The 17,176-nt window shown below is 39.0% G+C and overlaps 1 protein-coding gene across 7 annotated transcripts in view; it reads left to right on the top strand.

Moving 5' to 3' along the window:
- The window catches only part of mical2b (microtubule associated monooxygenase, calponin and LIM domain containing 2b), a 54,739-nt gene that overhangs the window by 23,805 nt on the left and 13,758 nt on the right, over window positions 1–17,176 (top strand). For 5 of the 7 annotated variants that reach the window (XM_067500841.1, XM_067500838.1, XM_067500839.1 and 2 more), the window contains exons 5-20: window positions 558–659; window positions 1,208–1,363; window positions 1,467–1,567; window positions 3,700–3,957; window positions 4,071–4,186; window positions 5,181–5,307; window positions 5,719–5,809; window positions 6,706–6,853; window positions 8,729–8,928; window positions 10,136–10,230; window positions 10,728–10,796; window positions 11,039–11,167; window positions 11,592–11,777; window positions 11,889–12,134; window positions 16,448–16,634; window positions 16,877–16,950. In XM_067500841.1, coding sequence (XP_067356942.1) covers window positions 558–659; window positions 1,208–1,363; window positions 1,467–1,567; window positions 3,700–3,957; window positions 4,071–4,186; window positions 5,181–5,307; window positions 5,719–5,809; window positions 6,706–6,853; window positions 8,729–8,928; window positions 10,136–10,230; window positions 10,728–10,796; window positions 11,039–11,167; window positions 11,592–11,777; window positions 11,889–12,134; window positions 16,448–16,634; window positions 16,877–16,950 — 2,285 coding nt within the window. The remainder of the gene's footprint in view (window positions 1–557; window positions 660–1,207; window positions 1,364–1,466; window positions 1,568–3,699; window positions 3,958–4,070; window positions 4,187–5,180; window positions 5,308–5,718; window positions 5,810–6,705; window positions 6,854–8,728; window positions 8,929–10,135; window positions 10,231–10,727; window positions 10,797–11,038; window positions 11,168–11,591; window positions 11,778–11,888; window positions 12,135–16,447; window positions 16,635–16,876; window positions 16,951–17,176) is intronic. The other 2 variants (XM_067500843.1, XM_067500844.1) reach the window with 2 other exon arrangements.

Below are 17,176 nucleotides of genomic sequence, written 5' to 3'. Positions count from 1 at the left end.
ATGTTGTAGGGCCCTTTATCACTGAACACTAGATACAACCATTTGTTAATCTAAAAGACTAAGATACATATTGTAGCTGCTGTGACACATATTTTAAAACTGATCATATAAAGGTTTCCCTGTTGGGGGCTCAGTTAGTAAAGGCAGTTGTTCGATCACCAGTCTCGACTATATTTCGAAGTGTCTCTGGGCAAGTCACTGAACCCTCAACAGCCCTTTCCAATCCCCAGCTGTGCAGTGCTGGTACAAGCCCGGTGGAAAACTGGGGAGGGTTGCGTCAAGCAGGGCATCCAGTGTAAAAACTGCATAATCAACATGCGGACAATGATCCGCTGTGGCGACCCTGAACTTACAGGATAAGCCGAAAGGACAAAATAAAATAAAAAATAAAGGTTTCCCTGTTAAATCAGCACTTCAGCATGATATATGACCAACTTGTGTAGCATATCACCCCAACTCCCTATCGTCTGTCTATTACTTATATTGCACTGACATCATGGTATAAAACCAGTCAAACTGAAAAGTGGATCATCTTCCTTTGTTGTGTTCTTCCTTAGGCCCAGGGTGGCGAGCAGAAGTCCGGCCCCACAGCCATCCTGTCTCATGCTTTGACTTTGACGTAGTGATTGGAGCTGACGGACGCAAGAACACATTAGATGGTGAGAAAGCAGAAAAATGAACAGAAATCACAAAAGGGATAATAAAGGGATAAATAATCTGTAGCAGTCCATGGAGTTCAGAGTATTTTTGACACTAGCCAACATTTGTAGGACATTTACCCTGCAGTCACAGCACTGTTTATTATTACTGGAAATGAGGTGAGATGTCCCAAAGCTGCTTTTCCTGCGAAGCATTTCCTGTTGACATAGTTTTAACTGGAATCTTAATAGTGTGTGTATTAGGTCCCTTGTGCGTGTGCACACGCTGGTTTATGAACAGTTTCAGACCTTTATTTGCTCTGTCCAGCCATTTAAAGATTAATTATTGATATGTGCTTTTTGCTCCTGTGAGTTTTTGTGTGTCTGTCAGCAAACACACTAAAATAACTGATTAAAACAATCATAAACATCCTCCCTAAACAGACAAATCCAACAATGACTGTCTCCATGAGTCCCCTTTGTGTAGATTAATGGATCACTTTGTATCCCACCGTAGATTAAAGCGGAACGTTTGAGGGTTGACCATTAGAAAATTTGTCCTTCCACAGGCTTCAGTCGCAAAGAGTTTCGAGGAAAGTTGGCCATCGCCATCACAGCTAACTTCGTCAACAGGAACACCACAGCAGAGGCCAGAGTAGAAGAAATCAGTGGCGTGGCCTTCATCTTTAACCAGAAGTTTTTTTTGGATCTCAAGGAAGACACAGGTATAGAGCGAGGCATGGTGTGTCATCTTTTTTTTTTTTTCTAATCTATTTGAGATGCACACTATTAACTTCTTTCTGTTTTCTTGTTTGCTCATGTTTTCAGGAATTGACTTGGAGAACATAGTTTACTACAAAGACAACACCCACTACTTTGTAATGACAGCGAAGAAACAGAGTCTGCTGGACAAAGGGGTCATCATAAATGTGAGCACACTCCTACACATGCACGTGTAAAGACAGCAGTAGGAATTTTGACACAAACGTTTTAGTCATTTTTAAGTTGCTGCCATCTAATAATAAGCATCAAAATCTACCTGTAATGTCAACATATTCAAAATGTATGAAACAGAAGACTCACACAATGTATTGATTGTTATAACCTACGTATTTGGAGAACACATATAGGGATGTCCCAATATCAATACCTGAATCAGATACTGGTACTAATATTGCCTGTGTGTACTTATACCCAGAAGCCTTTCTCAAAACCACACCTGATACCATGTTAACTAATTTCTTGGGGGTTAAATATCAGGGGGAGAGGGTCTGTCTTTTTGGGATCATTATTGGTCAAGCACCCATTACCTGTCAGTGGTTAAAGATACACATGATCACATCTCAGCTATAGCAGACACAGATAATAGCAGTAATGCAAAATTAAAGGATCATTCCCTCTTCATCTAATGTTTTTTTCTCCTCTTTTCAAGGTTGTAGAAATGATAACACATGTGCTACTTTTGCATTTTAAATAACCTCAGGTTGTGTGTCACCTTTTCAGTGACCTGCACAATGTAGAGTAAACTGCTCCTGCTTTTAAAAAAATAATTAAAAAAAGCACATCGGCTTGTGATGTTCCCAAAGGTTCAGAGTATTGGAGGTTCCAATTTACAGGTCATTCAGGTTATGCAGTGGAAAAGAACTAGACTTGTTTTTAGGATAGACAGGAGTGGGGTGGGGGTGCATGCGTGTGTACACCAGACAGCTCAGCAACTTGTTTTGAGTGACTGATGAGCTTCTGTAGAGGATGATAATGAAATTGAGCTCTAATTAGAAACTTTTCTTCTGTGTGACCCTACACACACAAACACACACACACTCATAAACACAAACATCATCATGTTTCCCCTAATTGAGGGTCTCCCATCCACGGAGATCAGACAGTGTGACTGGTGTATTATTGAAGCACCTGGACACAAACAGTAAGGTGGCCCCTAAACCCCTTTAACCAGCAACTGCTTATACAATCATTTGAAAATACACACGTGTGAACTCAAAAATGTGCTGTAGATGCAGTGACTTAGACATCCCTTTTTTCCCTATTTTGCTGTTTCATACACACATGCTGTAACCCTGCCTCACTGTCCCTCACCAGTCTCCATCTCCTCTTACATTGCCCATTAGTGGAGAGTGACAAATCGCTGTGTCAGCTGTTTGCTAGCATGCTCACATGGGCTAAAACCTTCAAAAGCCTCATCACTTAGATTAGCTACCTAATGTAACATATAAACTACATGCTACTTGCAGCAGGCAAGGTTAATGTGTGTGTGTGTGTGTGTGTGTGTGTGTGTGTGTGTGTGTGGATACTGCACATGGGTTGGAGCCCTAACTTGTCATTCTGTTCCTATTAAAGTAAAAGACATCAGTTTAAATTTACCTTTAATTTAATAAGAAACCTTGATCTTGTTCATAAATCAGTTCTGATATTCATTCTTGTTTAGAAAGCTATTTCTCATAAAAATGTTTTTGACAAAAACAAGGAATAGTGATTCATGTCACTCTGCTTACAAGGCAAAACAACACCTCCTGAGTCACTCAGGAGATAACTACCTCCTGAGTGACTCAGGAGGTGTTGACATCATTGTTTGCAGAAGGGGGGCATGTTTAAACTCAACCCATGTTGTCGGATCATGGAGCCATAAATTAATGTGATCACCAACTGCAACAGTAAACAAAGCACAATAATGAAAAGTTCCTACCTAGTTGCATTCATTTCTAAGAATGGGCCTATGACAAAGCAACTAAGATAATATATGTATAAAAGTGAAAGTTATTTTTTAAGTACAAGAGGAATGCAAACCTTTGCACTTAAATATTTTTCTTTTGATGTAACTTTTTCAATAACCTTTTTGACAATTTTTATTTCTTCTAAGTTAAAGAGCATTTGTACTAGCTAAATATGCATTATTAATAGATGTTAGATGTAGAGTTAAGTTTGCATCCCCTTACAACAAAAAGCTTTTAGGGGCAAGGTATCAATCTCTCCTTTCAAGTTATGGAGATTGTTGCCTTCATGTTTAAAATCATGTCTTAAGCTTTTTGTTGTATTGTCTCTGCAGGACTACATAGAAACAGAGCGACTGCTGAGCTCTGACAATGTCGACCAGGAAGCCTTGCTCTCCTACGCCCGTGAGGCAGCTGACTTTGGCACAAACTACCAGCTGCCATCACTGGACTATGCTATTAATCACTATGGGCAGCCAGATGTGGCCATGTTTGACTTCACCTGCATGTACGCTTCAGAGAATGCAGCCCTAATCAGGGAAAAACATGGACAGCAGCTCCTGGTTGCACTGGTGGGGGACAGTCTGCTTGAGGTAATGACTTTGTTTAGTCAGGGTTGTTTGATACTTTAATACTGTTTGGCCTCCACCATGACTCAGGCTCAGCTTGTACATATTTTTGCTGACCTCATGTTCTCTGCTTATAGCCCTTCTGGCCGATGGGAACAGGCTGTGCTCGGGGTTTTCTGGCAGCCTTTGACACAGCCTGGATGGTGAGAGGCTGGGCACAGGGCAGGAGCCTTCTGGAGATACTTGCAGAGAGGTTTGTGTGTGTGTGTTTGTGTGTGTGTGTGTGTTTCATTTCCTGTTGAGCTAGTAGTGTTGTCTGTGCTCAGAGGACAGTCGGTGTGTAGTAGTAGTTCTGTATTTGCAAACTATATTCTCCCAAGGAGGATATCTCTTAATAGTGTTCGTGATATGGTCAGAATACTACCATCCTCTCTGGAGGTATGTATCTTTTCTAACCACCTCCTCTAACTTTCTGCTTTAGGAATTCTCATTTTGTCTTGTAAAACAACTTTGTGACTAGAATGTTGACCTTCCACTTCAAGAAAAATGTATGTTTTGCAACACATAAATACAGATTTTTATTGGAAGAACTACTTTATTGTCAGAGCATTGAAAATTCTGAGAAAAGATTCCTATATGTATGTCCATTCCTGCTTTTATCTGTCTGATTCTAATGAATGCCATATCTGGACTGCTTCGAGATTTCTTTTAATTTGGCCATAAGCACCCTCTTTTGGTCAGGTTTTGGTCATTAAAATTTAGGATTTAACATCTCTCTCTCATTCTTCCCATCATAATATCTCAGGTACACATGGAAGAGTTTTTATTGCATCTTGCACAAATATCTAATGGACTCATGCATGAGCTAATTAGAATATGAGCTTAGACAGACATCCTGGTAAGCTCCTTCTTGACTGGTTGACAGAGCATAACACCACAAGGCAATAATTCTAGTTATACTTATTTTACTGTGCAATCTGGAAGGTGTTTCGTTTATACTCTACTTTATGTCATCTTCTTCAGATCCTTATTTATTTAGAGTAGCAGTACTCATAACCTCAAATAATTCAGTCTGGATTATTGTAAATGCTAAAGGATGCTGATGTTAACAACTTTTTTTGTTTTGTTTCCTAAGTTTGATCTAACATGGGCTACCTTACATGGATCAAGTAGTTAGTGTTGTCTTGTTCCCTGGTCTTCAAAGCTTTAGTTTTCTTACGCCTTGTGTGTGCCCTGTTCTTCCCCAGGGAGAGTATTTACAGACTGCTACCTCAAACCACCCCAGAGAACATCAGTAAAAACTTTGAACAGTACACCATTGACCCTGCTACTCGCTACCCCAACCTCAACTCCAGCTGTGTACGCCCACATCAGGTTGGTCAAAGACTAACAATAATAAACTGCATTTGTTTAGCAGTCATAACAAATTTACTAAGATGCAGAAAAAAGGGAGCAGGTGCACTGCTCAAAATGACAGTTAATGGAATAAATTGTTTCATTCAGATTTGAGTGACACTAACATTCTTACTATCACTGTGCTTTTTGATTCCTTGATATTATTCATTTAAAGAGGCAAATATTTCTCAATTAAATTATATTGTATTTCTATTTTAGCTGTGCTGACATGCAGCCAGTGTCTAAGTACATTTGTTGAAACATTAATTAGCTTAGTTCCTGCCATGTTTGTAAACCAATAGTTCTGTAGTGTATACAGAGAGTTTCGGTTTACTGCAGAGCTGCAGTTCAACCATGAGCACAATTTATTATTTTTTTCTTTACTTTTAGGTTCATCACCTTCATATTGATGGTCAACAGGCCTCATGCAAGCTGGAAAGAGGAGGCCCCACACGTAGATCAGTCAACTTGTCCAGAAGAGGTGAGAGGTCCACTGAATGAACTTTATCCAAACACTCTGATTCTCAAAGTCATCCTTCAGAAATGGATGGAAAGATTATTACATCTACTGTTTTCTATCTCCTGTCCACTGTATTGTGGTCAGTGGAAGCATCCAGGAACGTTAGTCCTGGTAAACATTTGCATCATTGTCTGTGTAAATGTGGGTGCTCCCTTCTAATTGTCAATGAACTCACCTGTTCTGAGTATATTTCATATTTCTAGATAGCCCCACAAGGTCATTAGGAACAGTATCGATGCGGTTATGATGCTAAACTGATCTCTGTTAATCAGTGTTGAAATTAGAGGCATCCAAAGTGCCCATTGGGCACTTCAATGAATTATTATGCTAATGCTTATCATATTGTTTCAGTACTAAGTCAGCAACACAGCACGCCTTAACAAAGGTATTTTGATTTTACAAAATAATATTCCTGAACATAGTCACTGGATAATAAAGATTGACATCACATAAAAGGTACCATTAGCCCTTTTTCAGACACAGGCTGACACACCTCATCACAAACGAACAGCCGAATAATATTACAGCCACACAAATGTCCATGTGGCATGTGCCAGCCTGCTTTATGCTGCAACAGCACATTTAGACTGATTAATAACATGGAACTTCCTTATGTCTTCTTCCTCATGATGGAGGGTTCTCTTCCTAGGATGGCAAGGTTTAACAATATGAAGCAGCACCTAATGTAATGTTGTTATAATAAACATGTTAGCAAATCGAAGTTTGCTAACATGAGTTGACCTCAGTTGTACTAGCATCAGCAACTCTGTGCAATCTCCTTTTTAAGTATTTTTTTCATAATTCGAAATTTGAGATTTTTTCCATATTCAAGGATATGTTGTGTTCCTCTCCTGCAGAGTCTGAGGTGCGTCCAAGCCGCCTTCTTACCTGGTGTCAGAATCAGATCCAGGGCTACAGAGGAGTCCACATTACTAACCTCACCTCTTCCTGGAGGAATGGCCTGGCTCTGTGTGCTCTTATCCACCGCCAAAGGCCTAAGCTTATGTAAGAACACATACAAAAGCTCACTCACACTGCATACAGGAAACAGAATGTTGACAGTTTTCCTGCCTGGGTGGTTTTTTTGAAGAGTTACCTGTGTACACAGCTCTTTTCAAACTAAGCAGCTTAACTATATGAATGAGAAGAATAGAATTCATCTTTCAATTGAAATTGTATTTAATAGTTCACTTTGGTGATGCTCTACTGTGCCTCTCGTCCTCCTTTTTTTTCTTTTTAGGATGCATGTGTAATTGTTGAAATGCCATCCAAATGCATGTGATTATCTTAATCACTGGACAGCAGGCGGTTATACAATTCACACTACTTGATCCAGTCTGCTCACACACAACTGGCAAAGCAAATAAAAGTGTCAGGGTGATCAAGTGGAAAGGACGTCATATTTTAGAGGCTCATTTTATTGACTCCAGCATGTTATTTTAAGTCATTGTCATAGCAGCAGACATGTGACTGGGATTCCAAACATACTGTTAACTCTCAAATGAAGATGATAGGATATCATGAACTGTTGGGTTGCCAAAAAAATCCTTGGTACTCAAAGGATGAATCGCAATAAATACATTTGGTGACTAGGTAACATGAAACCTGCTGAATGTATACACACTGACATTCTAAAGATTCCTGCTGTTATGATACTGTAGTATGCTTAATTTGGTAACATTTCTAATGGTGCTTATCAGTAAATATTATCACTGTAACATCAAATGGCATTAGCATTTTTCTCAAAGGATAGCTGAGGCCGGTAGAGCTTAGAGTGAGGAAAAATGACAATGTAGAGTCTTCAAGTCACTATACATGCATAACTTTTCTTGTAAGAAACACCGTTAAGTTTATATTTTTGCTCATGCGTATTCTTGAGGGCTATATTAAATGCAGATTGTATTTGTTAGTGGTGTAACATGGCCGGTACAGATCCCATTCCCCATCCTCCTGGTTTGGCACACCTGTGGACCACAGATTAAATAGCTGCAAAGTGTAACCTGAGCTACAGGTCTACTCTCATTCCAGACAGACATGTAGACATCATTATTTTTTGAAAAAGTATTTCAAGTTATAAGTTCAAGCTTGTTTCATGTTTCTTTTTAAATTTTTTTGCACTACTTTTACATTCAGAGGAAGAAAACATCATCACGTCTCATTTGCGCTTCAATTTAGCAAATCTTTATTTGATATTTTGAGATATACATTTTAGGACTTCTCCAAGTCATAAAAAGCAAATTGTTTTTTATTAGATAGCTTCCCCCCTCATTTTATCACATTACTACATTTTTTTCGTGTGTTGTAGTCATTATCTGTCAGTCACTGGTATAGATTGGAGTCATCTGCAGGAATATTTATGCTTTGAATGAGCTCAAGCTTGAGCACAAACTTGCAACAGACATTATTGGGGATAAAAAAAAAAAGAGATCTCACTGATTTAAAGAAATCATTCCACAGCACAAACTCCTACAGGGCACCTTGCCAAAGACTTGTAGGCCAGAGACATTCTTGGCCTCTACTTGTTCACTTTCGCATCATAGCAGACTGTCATATCCAGTATTTACTGGGAACATCGCTTGTGCAATTTCTCAAAAATTCCTGTTCTGCATTTACAGTGTACACTTCTGTTTATGTTGTGCAAAAGCAGAAAAAAATTCCATATTCAGTCAGGGATGATTAGGCCTTAGTCTGTTTCCTTGTGGATAAGATTTTATATCATCAGTACACCAGGAAATACAAATACAAATTAAATAGCAAGTTTATCCCTGACCTTATCTGAAATCATAGTCAGGCCAGACTTTGTGTTTTTTCTGTGGTAATACACACTCCATACAATGCAGGATACACTAACGTCTCCTAATGTGTCTCTGTCAATTTCAGTGATTATGACTCTCTTAACGAAGAGGATGTAGCTGAAAACAACCAGTTGGCATTTGATGTGGCTGAGCTGGAGTTCGGCATCCAGCCTGTAACCACTGGAAAGGATATGGCTGGACAGGCTGAGCCAGACAAGCTCCTGATGGTCCTCTACCTCTCCAAATTCTATGAGGCCTTCCGGAATTCGCCTTTAAGCAATAATGGTCAGGGACCTTCCTGCTTCTGTTGTTACCTGCCCTATAATCACTTAACCTCCAACTTATGTCTAAAGCTAAATGGCAAGTAATTGTGAATATGCTGTGAGGTTTTTTTTTTTTTTTAAGGTGAGAGTGATTCCTTCAAGTGAGAGCCAATATGCTCTCTACTAGCTGTAGTAGTGAATGAACACATGGTTCTCATGACTAATTAATTTATTTCAGTGTGAATTAAGTCCAGTGAGAATTAAATCTTTGAATCTTGTATCCTGAATGTACAGGACTAGAAATAGAAAACTACATTGTCCCACTTCCCAATCCAAATTTGATGATAATTTTCTAGTTCGGTGATAGAAGCTGAGGATTTTACAAAGTCAGTCCAGCATATAAAAGGTAGGTCCAGCAAAGACAGGGAAGTGGACTGTGTAGTGGATTGTTTGGTACAGAGATTCATCCTAACCATCAAATATGTGTAATATGAGACTGAACCAAAAACACACTTAAAATCAGGATCTTTCTTCTGTCCTTCTTGTCTAGCAGAAAGGGCAAACTATAAGACGGTGTGTTTTTAATGTCTGGTAAAGTCACTATACATTCATTTACAGTTCAGACCTAAATGTATTTAAATGGCTATGGTTCAGGGAGCAGGAGTTGCACATTACACAACCATGGTCTCGTTGATCTTTGCCAGAGACATGACTGGTATGTGTGCAATATCTGTGGAAGTGATATCCAGTGACTCTAGTGATGCCCTTAACTCTAGATGTTCCATTATTGTAAGCCCCAGCCATGTTTCACTTAGTCTTTCATTGTTACTGCAGGCCTTTGTGTAAGTGTCACTGCTTTCACCAAGTCCGAAGCTTTGGAAGGGTGGGAAATGTTTTTACAGTCTATTTAAAGGTGACTTAAATGTTGCCTGAAAAAATGGACTGTTTAACGGGAAAAGCATCACTATGTCATCTCACTGGAGTTTAATGTGTCATGATAGCTGACAGATGTGCACCAAAGAAACAAAATTGTAAGGATGAGGACGAGTGACAAATTACAAATTTACTTTTAAATGCTGATTTTACTCATTCCTAGCATATTTTATTTTTAAATGGCTCCTACTCTGCAACTATTAATAGACTGCTCCCCATCTTTGCTTGAAATCAAATAAGTGTAATCTCTCTAATTATAAGCAAATAACTATGCTGTTACCCGCATGATTTTCCAGGTAAAGGAGAACCCGATGAAAATAGTGAAGAATATTCAACTAAAACCAACCACAAAGTGCTTAACCTGCCTCAGCCCAGGAAGAGGATACCTAGGGTACAGTGAAATTCTGTTCTTATTGTATTTAATTGACTATATTTCTTGTATTAGTTTTTTTATGCCTCTATGCAAGTGAGATCTGTGGTAGGAGGCATTAAGTTTTTGGGTCCACACATCTTTATCTACATATTGCACATTCCTATGGATCTCAAGAACTCAATTGTATTCAAACTTGGCACACACATCAACTTGGACTCAAGGATAAACTGATTAGATGTTGTTGGTCAAAGGTCCAGTTTAGTGTGAGCTCCTGTCCATTCCACACTCAATTTCTTCAGATTTAGCACAAATGGATGAACATACAGTATTAGAAAAAGACCCTGGACAGGCATGTCTGTAATATGCAACTTGACTGGTTCACAGAACCACACAACGACATATGAACATCCTTTTCCATTAAGAGCTTAGAGTAGCAACTTTTACACTAATCAAAATCATGTGACAGATGACGTTTAATGTTGCTGTGGAATGTCTATTCGTTTCTACTGTGACAGGATGACAAAAAACTGGAAGAGGATTCTGTAAACAAGAGACGCCGAAAGGGCAACCATTACCTATCAGAGGTAGGTTCATAAGAAAATTTTAATATTTAAAAACAAGAAAAAGCTGCCAAAGGCACCTCTTTGGCATTTTTATTTGGTTTGTTTTGATGTTGGCTGTAACACTGTTGGCTGTAAAAGATTCAAAAAGATGGCAGTCATGTCAGTGGAAAGCATACAGTATTCTGTGATACAGTGTGGTTTAAATTTGTTACTCTCCACACGTCTCTTTCCTTTGTGCCTTTGTGTCCATGGTGTGGCATCAGTTGTCCTGTCACAGTGCCCCCCCTGCAGGTGAGGATGGAGAGCTGCGGGAAAATAAGGTCCGCTCCATGGCAACTCAGCTGCTGGCCAAATTTGAAGAAAACTCCTCCACAGCACAGACGGCCAATAAGGTGAGACAATAACCATTTCTATACTGTTTGATGGCAGATTATGAAGTTTAAAACACAGAACAGCCTGGAAGTTTTGGTTTGCCATATGTTTTAGTGGCATTTTTTAAAATTTCAATTAGGCTAAAATATCTGAGCGATTTCTCTTAGCAGGTGAGTTTATTGAAGCCCTGTATTAAAATGGGTTTCTATTAAAGCCCCTGCTACTCAGATGTCTACATCACTTTTACTTTTTCCATTTCCTGACGACATAATTTCGATTGTTCTTTGCCACTGAGAATAGATTCCCTCTTTTTAAACATCTATTCTTTCTAGCTTATATTTAATAATATTCTCAGTACTTTTTGTCAAGCTGCTTTCCTTCCTTTAACTTCCATTCCTTTTTCTCCTCTTCCTTCATCTCACCATTCTAACCTCCTTTTCTTAGTCTGAGGACCCATCATCTTGTCTTCCTCAGTCTCCTTCCACTTCTCCACTTCCTCTCTCAGATGAGGAAAATGTTAATGAGGAAGATGAGATGGGGGAGAAAGAAAACCCTCGTTTTGCAAAGCCCAAACACATCCCCCTTCCTTCCTGTCCTTCTCCTCTGCTTCCCGCCCACCCAAAGTGGCAGGTATGCTTCCTTCTGAACACATACATTGCTCTTTCAGTATTAATCTTTAATACAGTCAGTTTTACACATATTTTTCTCTGGTTTCCTATTGCTCATTGACTCTTTTTCCAGCCTTCCATTTATCTTCGTTTATTGGAGAACCCCGCTTCTGTGGCTCAGGCAACCAGTTTCCTCTATTCTCCTAAATCCTCCCTCCCTCAGAGCGGCCCAAGCCATTCTCCTTCTCCCCCACGCTCCAAGAGCCCATTCAGTCCTCCACGCTCACCAAGCCCTAGCATTACTGAATATTACTACCCAGAACATCACTTCTCTCCTTCTGCTACTCTTTCAAGTACTGATCATACATCTGAAGAACAGGTGAATATCATGCCAGTCCTGTAAAGTATTTTTCAACATTTGATTATGTCATAAATTTTTCCCATTCCAACTTTGGTTGCCACCTGCTGTTCCTGCAGAGTAAAGCCCTGAAACTGTCTACTAGAGAATTTTCTAGGAGGAGCATAAAGGAGAGAGCTGCCCTCCTCTCGTCCATGTTTCCAGGCTCCAAAAAAACTCCTCCCACTCCTCTTTCTCCTCTTTCTCAGCCACAGGTTGTGCATTACACCAGTTATTGGCATTGATTATTTTTTTTTTTTTAATGGTTTCATAACATCCCACCTGTTTGTAATGGCTTTACTACTGAGTCTGCATGTTAAGCTAATACTTGTGTATATGAAAACATTTTTACTAAAACTGGCAGTTGCTGAGCTGCACTTAAGGGTTTTTTGCCTTTGAGACCACAATATATGAAAGTATTTTAAATAATCTTTTTCAGTCATGTTTCCCTTTGCTAAAATTACTCATAGCTGTGATGCTTTTATAACTATCACTGTGTGCAGTTATTAAAAAATCTTAATTTATTTCTGCTCTCTAGCTGAGAATGCTGTGAACCACCACCAACACCTTCTAGTCTGTCAGCCTGATTCGTAGGACTTATGAGACTATAGGTGTCCCTGTCTGATCCAGGCATTTTGCATAGGATTGGTATCACCAAAAGTTAGGCAGATCCAAAGCCGATCTTTCCTTTACTGAACTCGAATGTGTTTGTCTCAAACTGCTAGATCTGCTGCTCGTCTTCACAGCAGCTCCATCATTTGTAAATGTCAGGGTAAATTCACATTCAGCTAGCAGCTTCTTGTTTTTAGCCAGTACTGATTGTGCACTTACTGGTAAAATAAGTGTCTACAACAGCAGTGGGTCTTTATGTCTTCAGTAGCATTCACTACTGAACATGTTAAGTAAACTGCTCTGTACTCTGTTTGTATGGAGCCAAACAAAGATTGTTTGTTAGACAAGATACTTCACCTCATGATCCACAGTACAAAGACAAGAGAACTAAGTGTTTGTGTTGTGAAACGTCTCTATCCTGCATAAAAATTACAGTAATAATTTAGGCTTTGAAATGTAGTAAAGAGCCAGTACCTCCAGTATTTAAATCAAGTAAGTTTGTTTAAGCTGTACTGCTGTTATTTCAGTGTTTCAGTATAAGTATCATGTTTTAAATTGCTATTTAAAGATGCCTAAAATCAAAGGAATCAGATTGATATTGGGGCCAAATAACTGGATCATGATATTGCTGAGAGCAGAAACACAAGTCCAGGTTTTAGTGACACAGCCACCTCTATGTAAAATTAGGCCCTTGATTTGATGATGACATGCTTTTACTCAGTCTTTGATTTCTGTCAAATCTCATTCTGTAGGTTGAAACCACTATTTCCTCTCAGTTGTCTTCTCCACCACCATCCCTTTCTCCTCCTCCTCCTCCTCCTCCTCCTCCTCCTCCTCCTCCTTCTTCTTCTTCTTCTTCTTCTTCTTCTTCTTCTTCTTCTTCTTCTTCTTCTTCTTCTTCTTCTTCTTCTTCTTCTTCTTCTTCTTCTTCTTCTTCTTCTTCTTCTTCTTCTTCTTCTTCTTCTTCTTCTTCTTCTTCTTCTTCTTCTTCTTCTTCTTCTTCTTCTTCTTCTTCTTCTTCTTCTTCTTCTTCTTCTTCTTCTTCTTCTTCTTCTTCTTCTTCTTCTTCTTCTTCTTCTTCTTCTTCTTCTTCTTCTTCTGTATCGAAGAGCTCCATTGTCTACCCTGTGGTTCACCCTGTCCCTGACCCCACTGCCCAAGCTGGGTTCTCCTCTTCTCTGTATGCTGCTGGACAGACAGACAAGATTCAGACAGTGCAAGTGTCAAGTCCTAATGTTGATTCCTCTACATGCAACAACAAAACATCTGCTCCTCTTTTTTTGCCTTGCTGTGACAACAGTCAGGAGAAATCTCCTTCACCCCCTGACATTAGGTGTGAAAATGGAGATTCATTACTGCACAAGGAAAAGTATGAGAGGATATATGAGACTTCCCTGAATAACTGTGAAACTGAGCAGAAAAAGGTCTGCAAAAATGCACAGGAGGCATTAAATGAAAACATAAAGGTAACAAATTCACACAAATAGCTTGCCTGGAGAAAGACCACTACCAATAACTGCCCAATATCTAGAAAAAATATCCAGTTTTATTGTGTCTTGCATACAGAGATGTACTGTAGATATGCCTAGGCTATATTGGCTAACATGGCAGTGCAGATTAAAACACTATAAACTCAATGCAGCATTCACATTTTCAAAATATATCAATCATTAAAAAACTCAAATATTAAGTTGCCTAACAAGTTATCTTATTTAGTAAAGTCATAGACTTTATTATATATCACTATGTTCTTTCAAGCTTTTGAGACTTTTATCGCAAATCACACATTTTCTTACAAGTTCTTGGCACTTTTGAGGGATGTTCTTTCTGGTGTTCATTTAGTGCAATGGGAGCTACACTCTTGATAACCCCAGAAGAATCACTCAAAAGTCTGTTGTCCACTCTGAGAGTTGTCCGACTGGTGCTTCCAGTTACATCAAAGAGGTACTAGCTGAAATTGCAGTCTCTAATTCCAGCTTTAGAAATGTTCTGCTTTTTAATCTTTATTCTTTGTAACTTCGATCTGTTTTTGCCCTCCAACGCTCTGCACTTGTGTTTCTTTGGGGTTACCATTAGCGTACTGTTGGAAAGGTATCATCAACCATAGATGCTAAAGCTCAGATACTGGCCATCCTCTATGAGACAGACCACAGGCCCAATGCCACCCCGGTAAGATGCATGTAGATGCTGCAGTGACAAATCTAACCGAGAGTGCTTGGGTTAAACTAACCATATGTGTGAAGCATTGTCATCTCCCCCCTTTTCTGTCTCTATGCATCAGTCCTTTTATTGAATAGCGAATTGGATATTATGTATCGTTAACCCAGTGTAAGGTGGGATTGACTCTGACACCTCTTTTGACTCCTACAAATAAGCATGTATAAGGTAAATGTAAAGAGGTATAAGCAGGTAATAACTGATTGTTGTTACGCTATCAGAAATAATCCTAAAGAGGTATGTACACTGAAAATGATTTAAAATGCATTTATGTTGTTTTTAATGCTCTTTTTTTGACTGTTATCTGTTTTGAATGTTGGGTAAAGATGTATTTTTCCTGCTCCTCCCAGGTTAGACCATAGATTGATCTCCCTTTTTAGGCTCCTGTTCTCTGGTCAGGTTCATTGGGTTTGTCTTTTTGAAGACAAAGTACCAGCTATAGTGTTTTACAACAGCTGTTATACAAGTGCATTTAATTGCTGATGTTAAACACGCTTAAAGTTAGCAGCAAACTGACTAATGGTTTTACTGAACATGTAACGGGCACAGGTTAGCTAGAAGGACTTGATGATGATGATGATGATGATTAGTTGATGACCCCATTGCTGATAGAAGCAGTGTGAATTGAGTTTATGTTTGGCAGTTCACTTGCAAAATTAACAGATAAGAACAGATTAGATAAGTTAATTCTTCTTTTAAACTGGCTTTTGTTTCATTGGTAAGTCTTAGATGAAGACATTGATGCCACCCTTACATCTGTAGGGTAAATATGAAGATCTAGTTAGCAATCTGCAGCTTCCTTTAGTGATGATACTTGAGTCAGTGGTAGCAGAGTTGAAAACTACTGGTGTTGGTGGTTCAGTTGCATTGTGGGAAATTCAGGAACCAGGTATTATTAGGAAGAAGAGTGGACAATGAAGAAGTTATGCTACATTGTGTTGTTGTGTTCTTGAAATCACATGCCCCAGGGACTTTCAGATCATGATGACAGTACTTCGATATTTAAGTGTGCTGAGATTTTACTAGTATTGATCCTCTTATCTAACTCTTGGCAACAAAGCAAATGACTAATTCCCAAATCTCATCACTTACACTTTTTTAAGGCCTTGTACAACATAATCCCTAATTTTCAGGTTTCTCAAGCGATTTGCTATGCTGCCTAAGTTTGTCTGTGTTCACACGTGGAATATCATGAGTTATTATGATATTAATATATCTTTATTTGCTTTTAGAAGAGCATTTGCAGTTTCCAAAAGAAATTTACATTTTGCTTTATGTGCTTGCGTTCCACTTGGTAACACCCCTTTTTTCACATAGAAAAAACAACAAATCGCAAAAATGTTGATATGGAAGTTGGGTTTAAAATGTGGGTACTCCATCTTTTGAACAGTTTGTCTGCAGGCATATTTTTGAAATAAGCAATCTTCTAGTATCTCTGTGACCTTGTTTGGTCTTCCTCCTCTTAGTGTGTGGTACGTAAAGACTTCCCTCCCAGGCTCGGCGGCAGCGACATCTGCCACTTCTGCACCAAGCGGGTTTACGTGATGGAGAGACTAAGTGCTGAGGGATACTTCTTCCATCGCGAGTGTTTCCGCTGTGACGTCTGCAACTGCACCCTCCGTCTGGGAGGACACACTTTTGACTCACAGGAAGGTAAATTTGAAATTTACCTAAATTTATTTTAACAAGGATGACTTATCCCATCTGTCTTTAAATCATTTAGGAGGGGATGTTTTGTTCTGTGAATTATACTGTTAATTTACTTACAAGACACCTGACTTAATGTCTGTATTAGTCTTATTTTTAATGCTTTCGTTACACAAAAATATCATGAATGATTCCAGTTGTAATTTTCAGCTTAAAAGCTTTAATGATTTTGTCTGCTTCCTTTACAGCCAAGTTCTACTGCAAGATGCATTATGCCCAGCGCCAATCCAACATTCATTTGGGCAGGTTCAGAAGGAGAATGGTACAGTAATACTGCGGTGGTTATATACAAGAAACAAAACAAAAACATTTTAGGTTTCAAAAGGAATTTTAAGGGTGTTTGCGGTCCAGTAACCCAAATGAACATTTTTGCATCAAGTGAACATGCTATCTGTCTGATAATCTGCCATAAGCATATATGAAGAGTCCAGTCTAGTGGACATCTGCATGACCGGTTTGTTTTAATGATTGAGTGCACCAAAAATGTT

The sequence above is a fragment of the Channa argus genome, chromosome 4, assembly GCF_033026475.1.
Source record: "Channa argus isolate prfri chromosome 4, Channa argus male v1.0, whole genome shotgun sequence".
Lineage (NCBI taxonomy): Eukaryota > Metazoa > Chordata > Actinopteri > Anabantiformes > Channidae > Channa > Channa argus.
The sequence above is the reverse complement of the archived record's forward strand: the minus strand, read 5'-3'. Positions and strand labels throughout refer to the sequence as shown.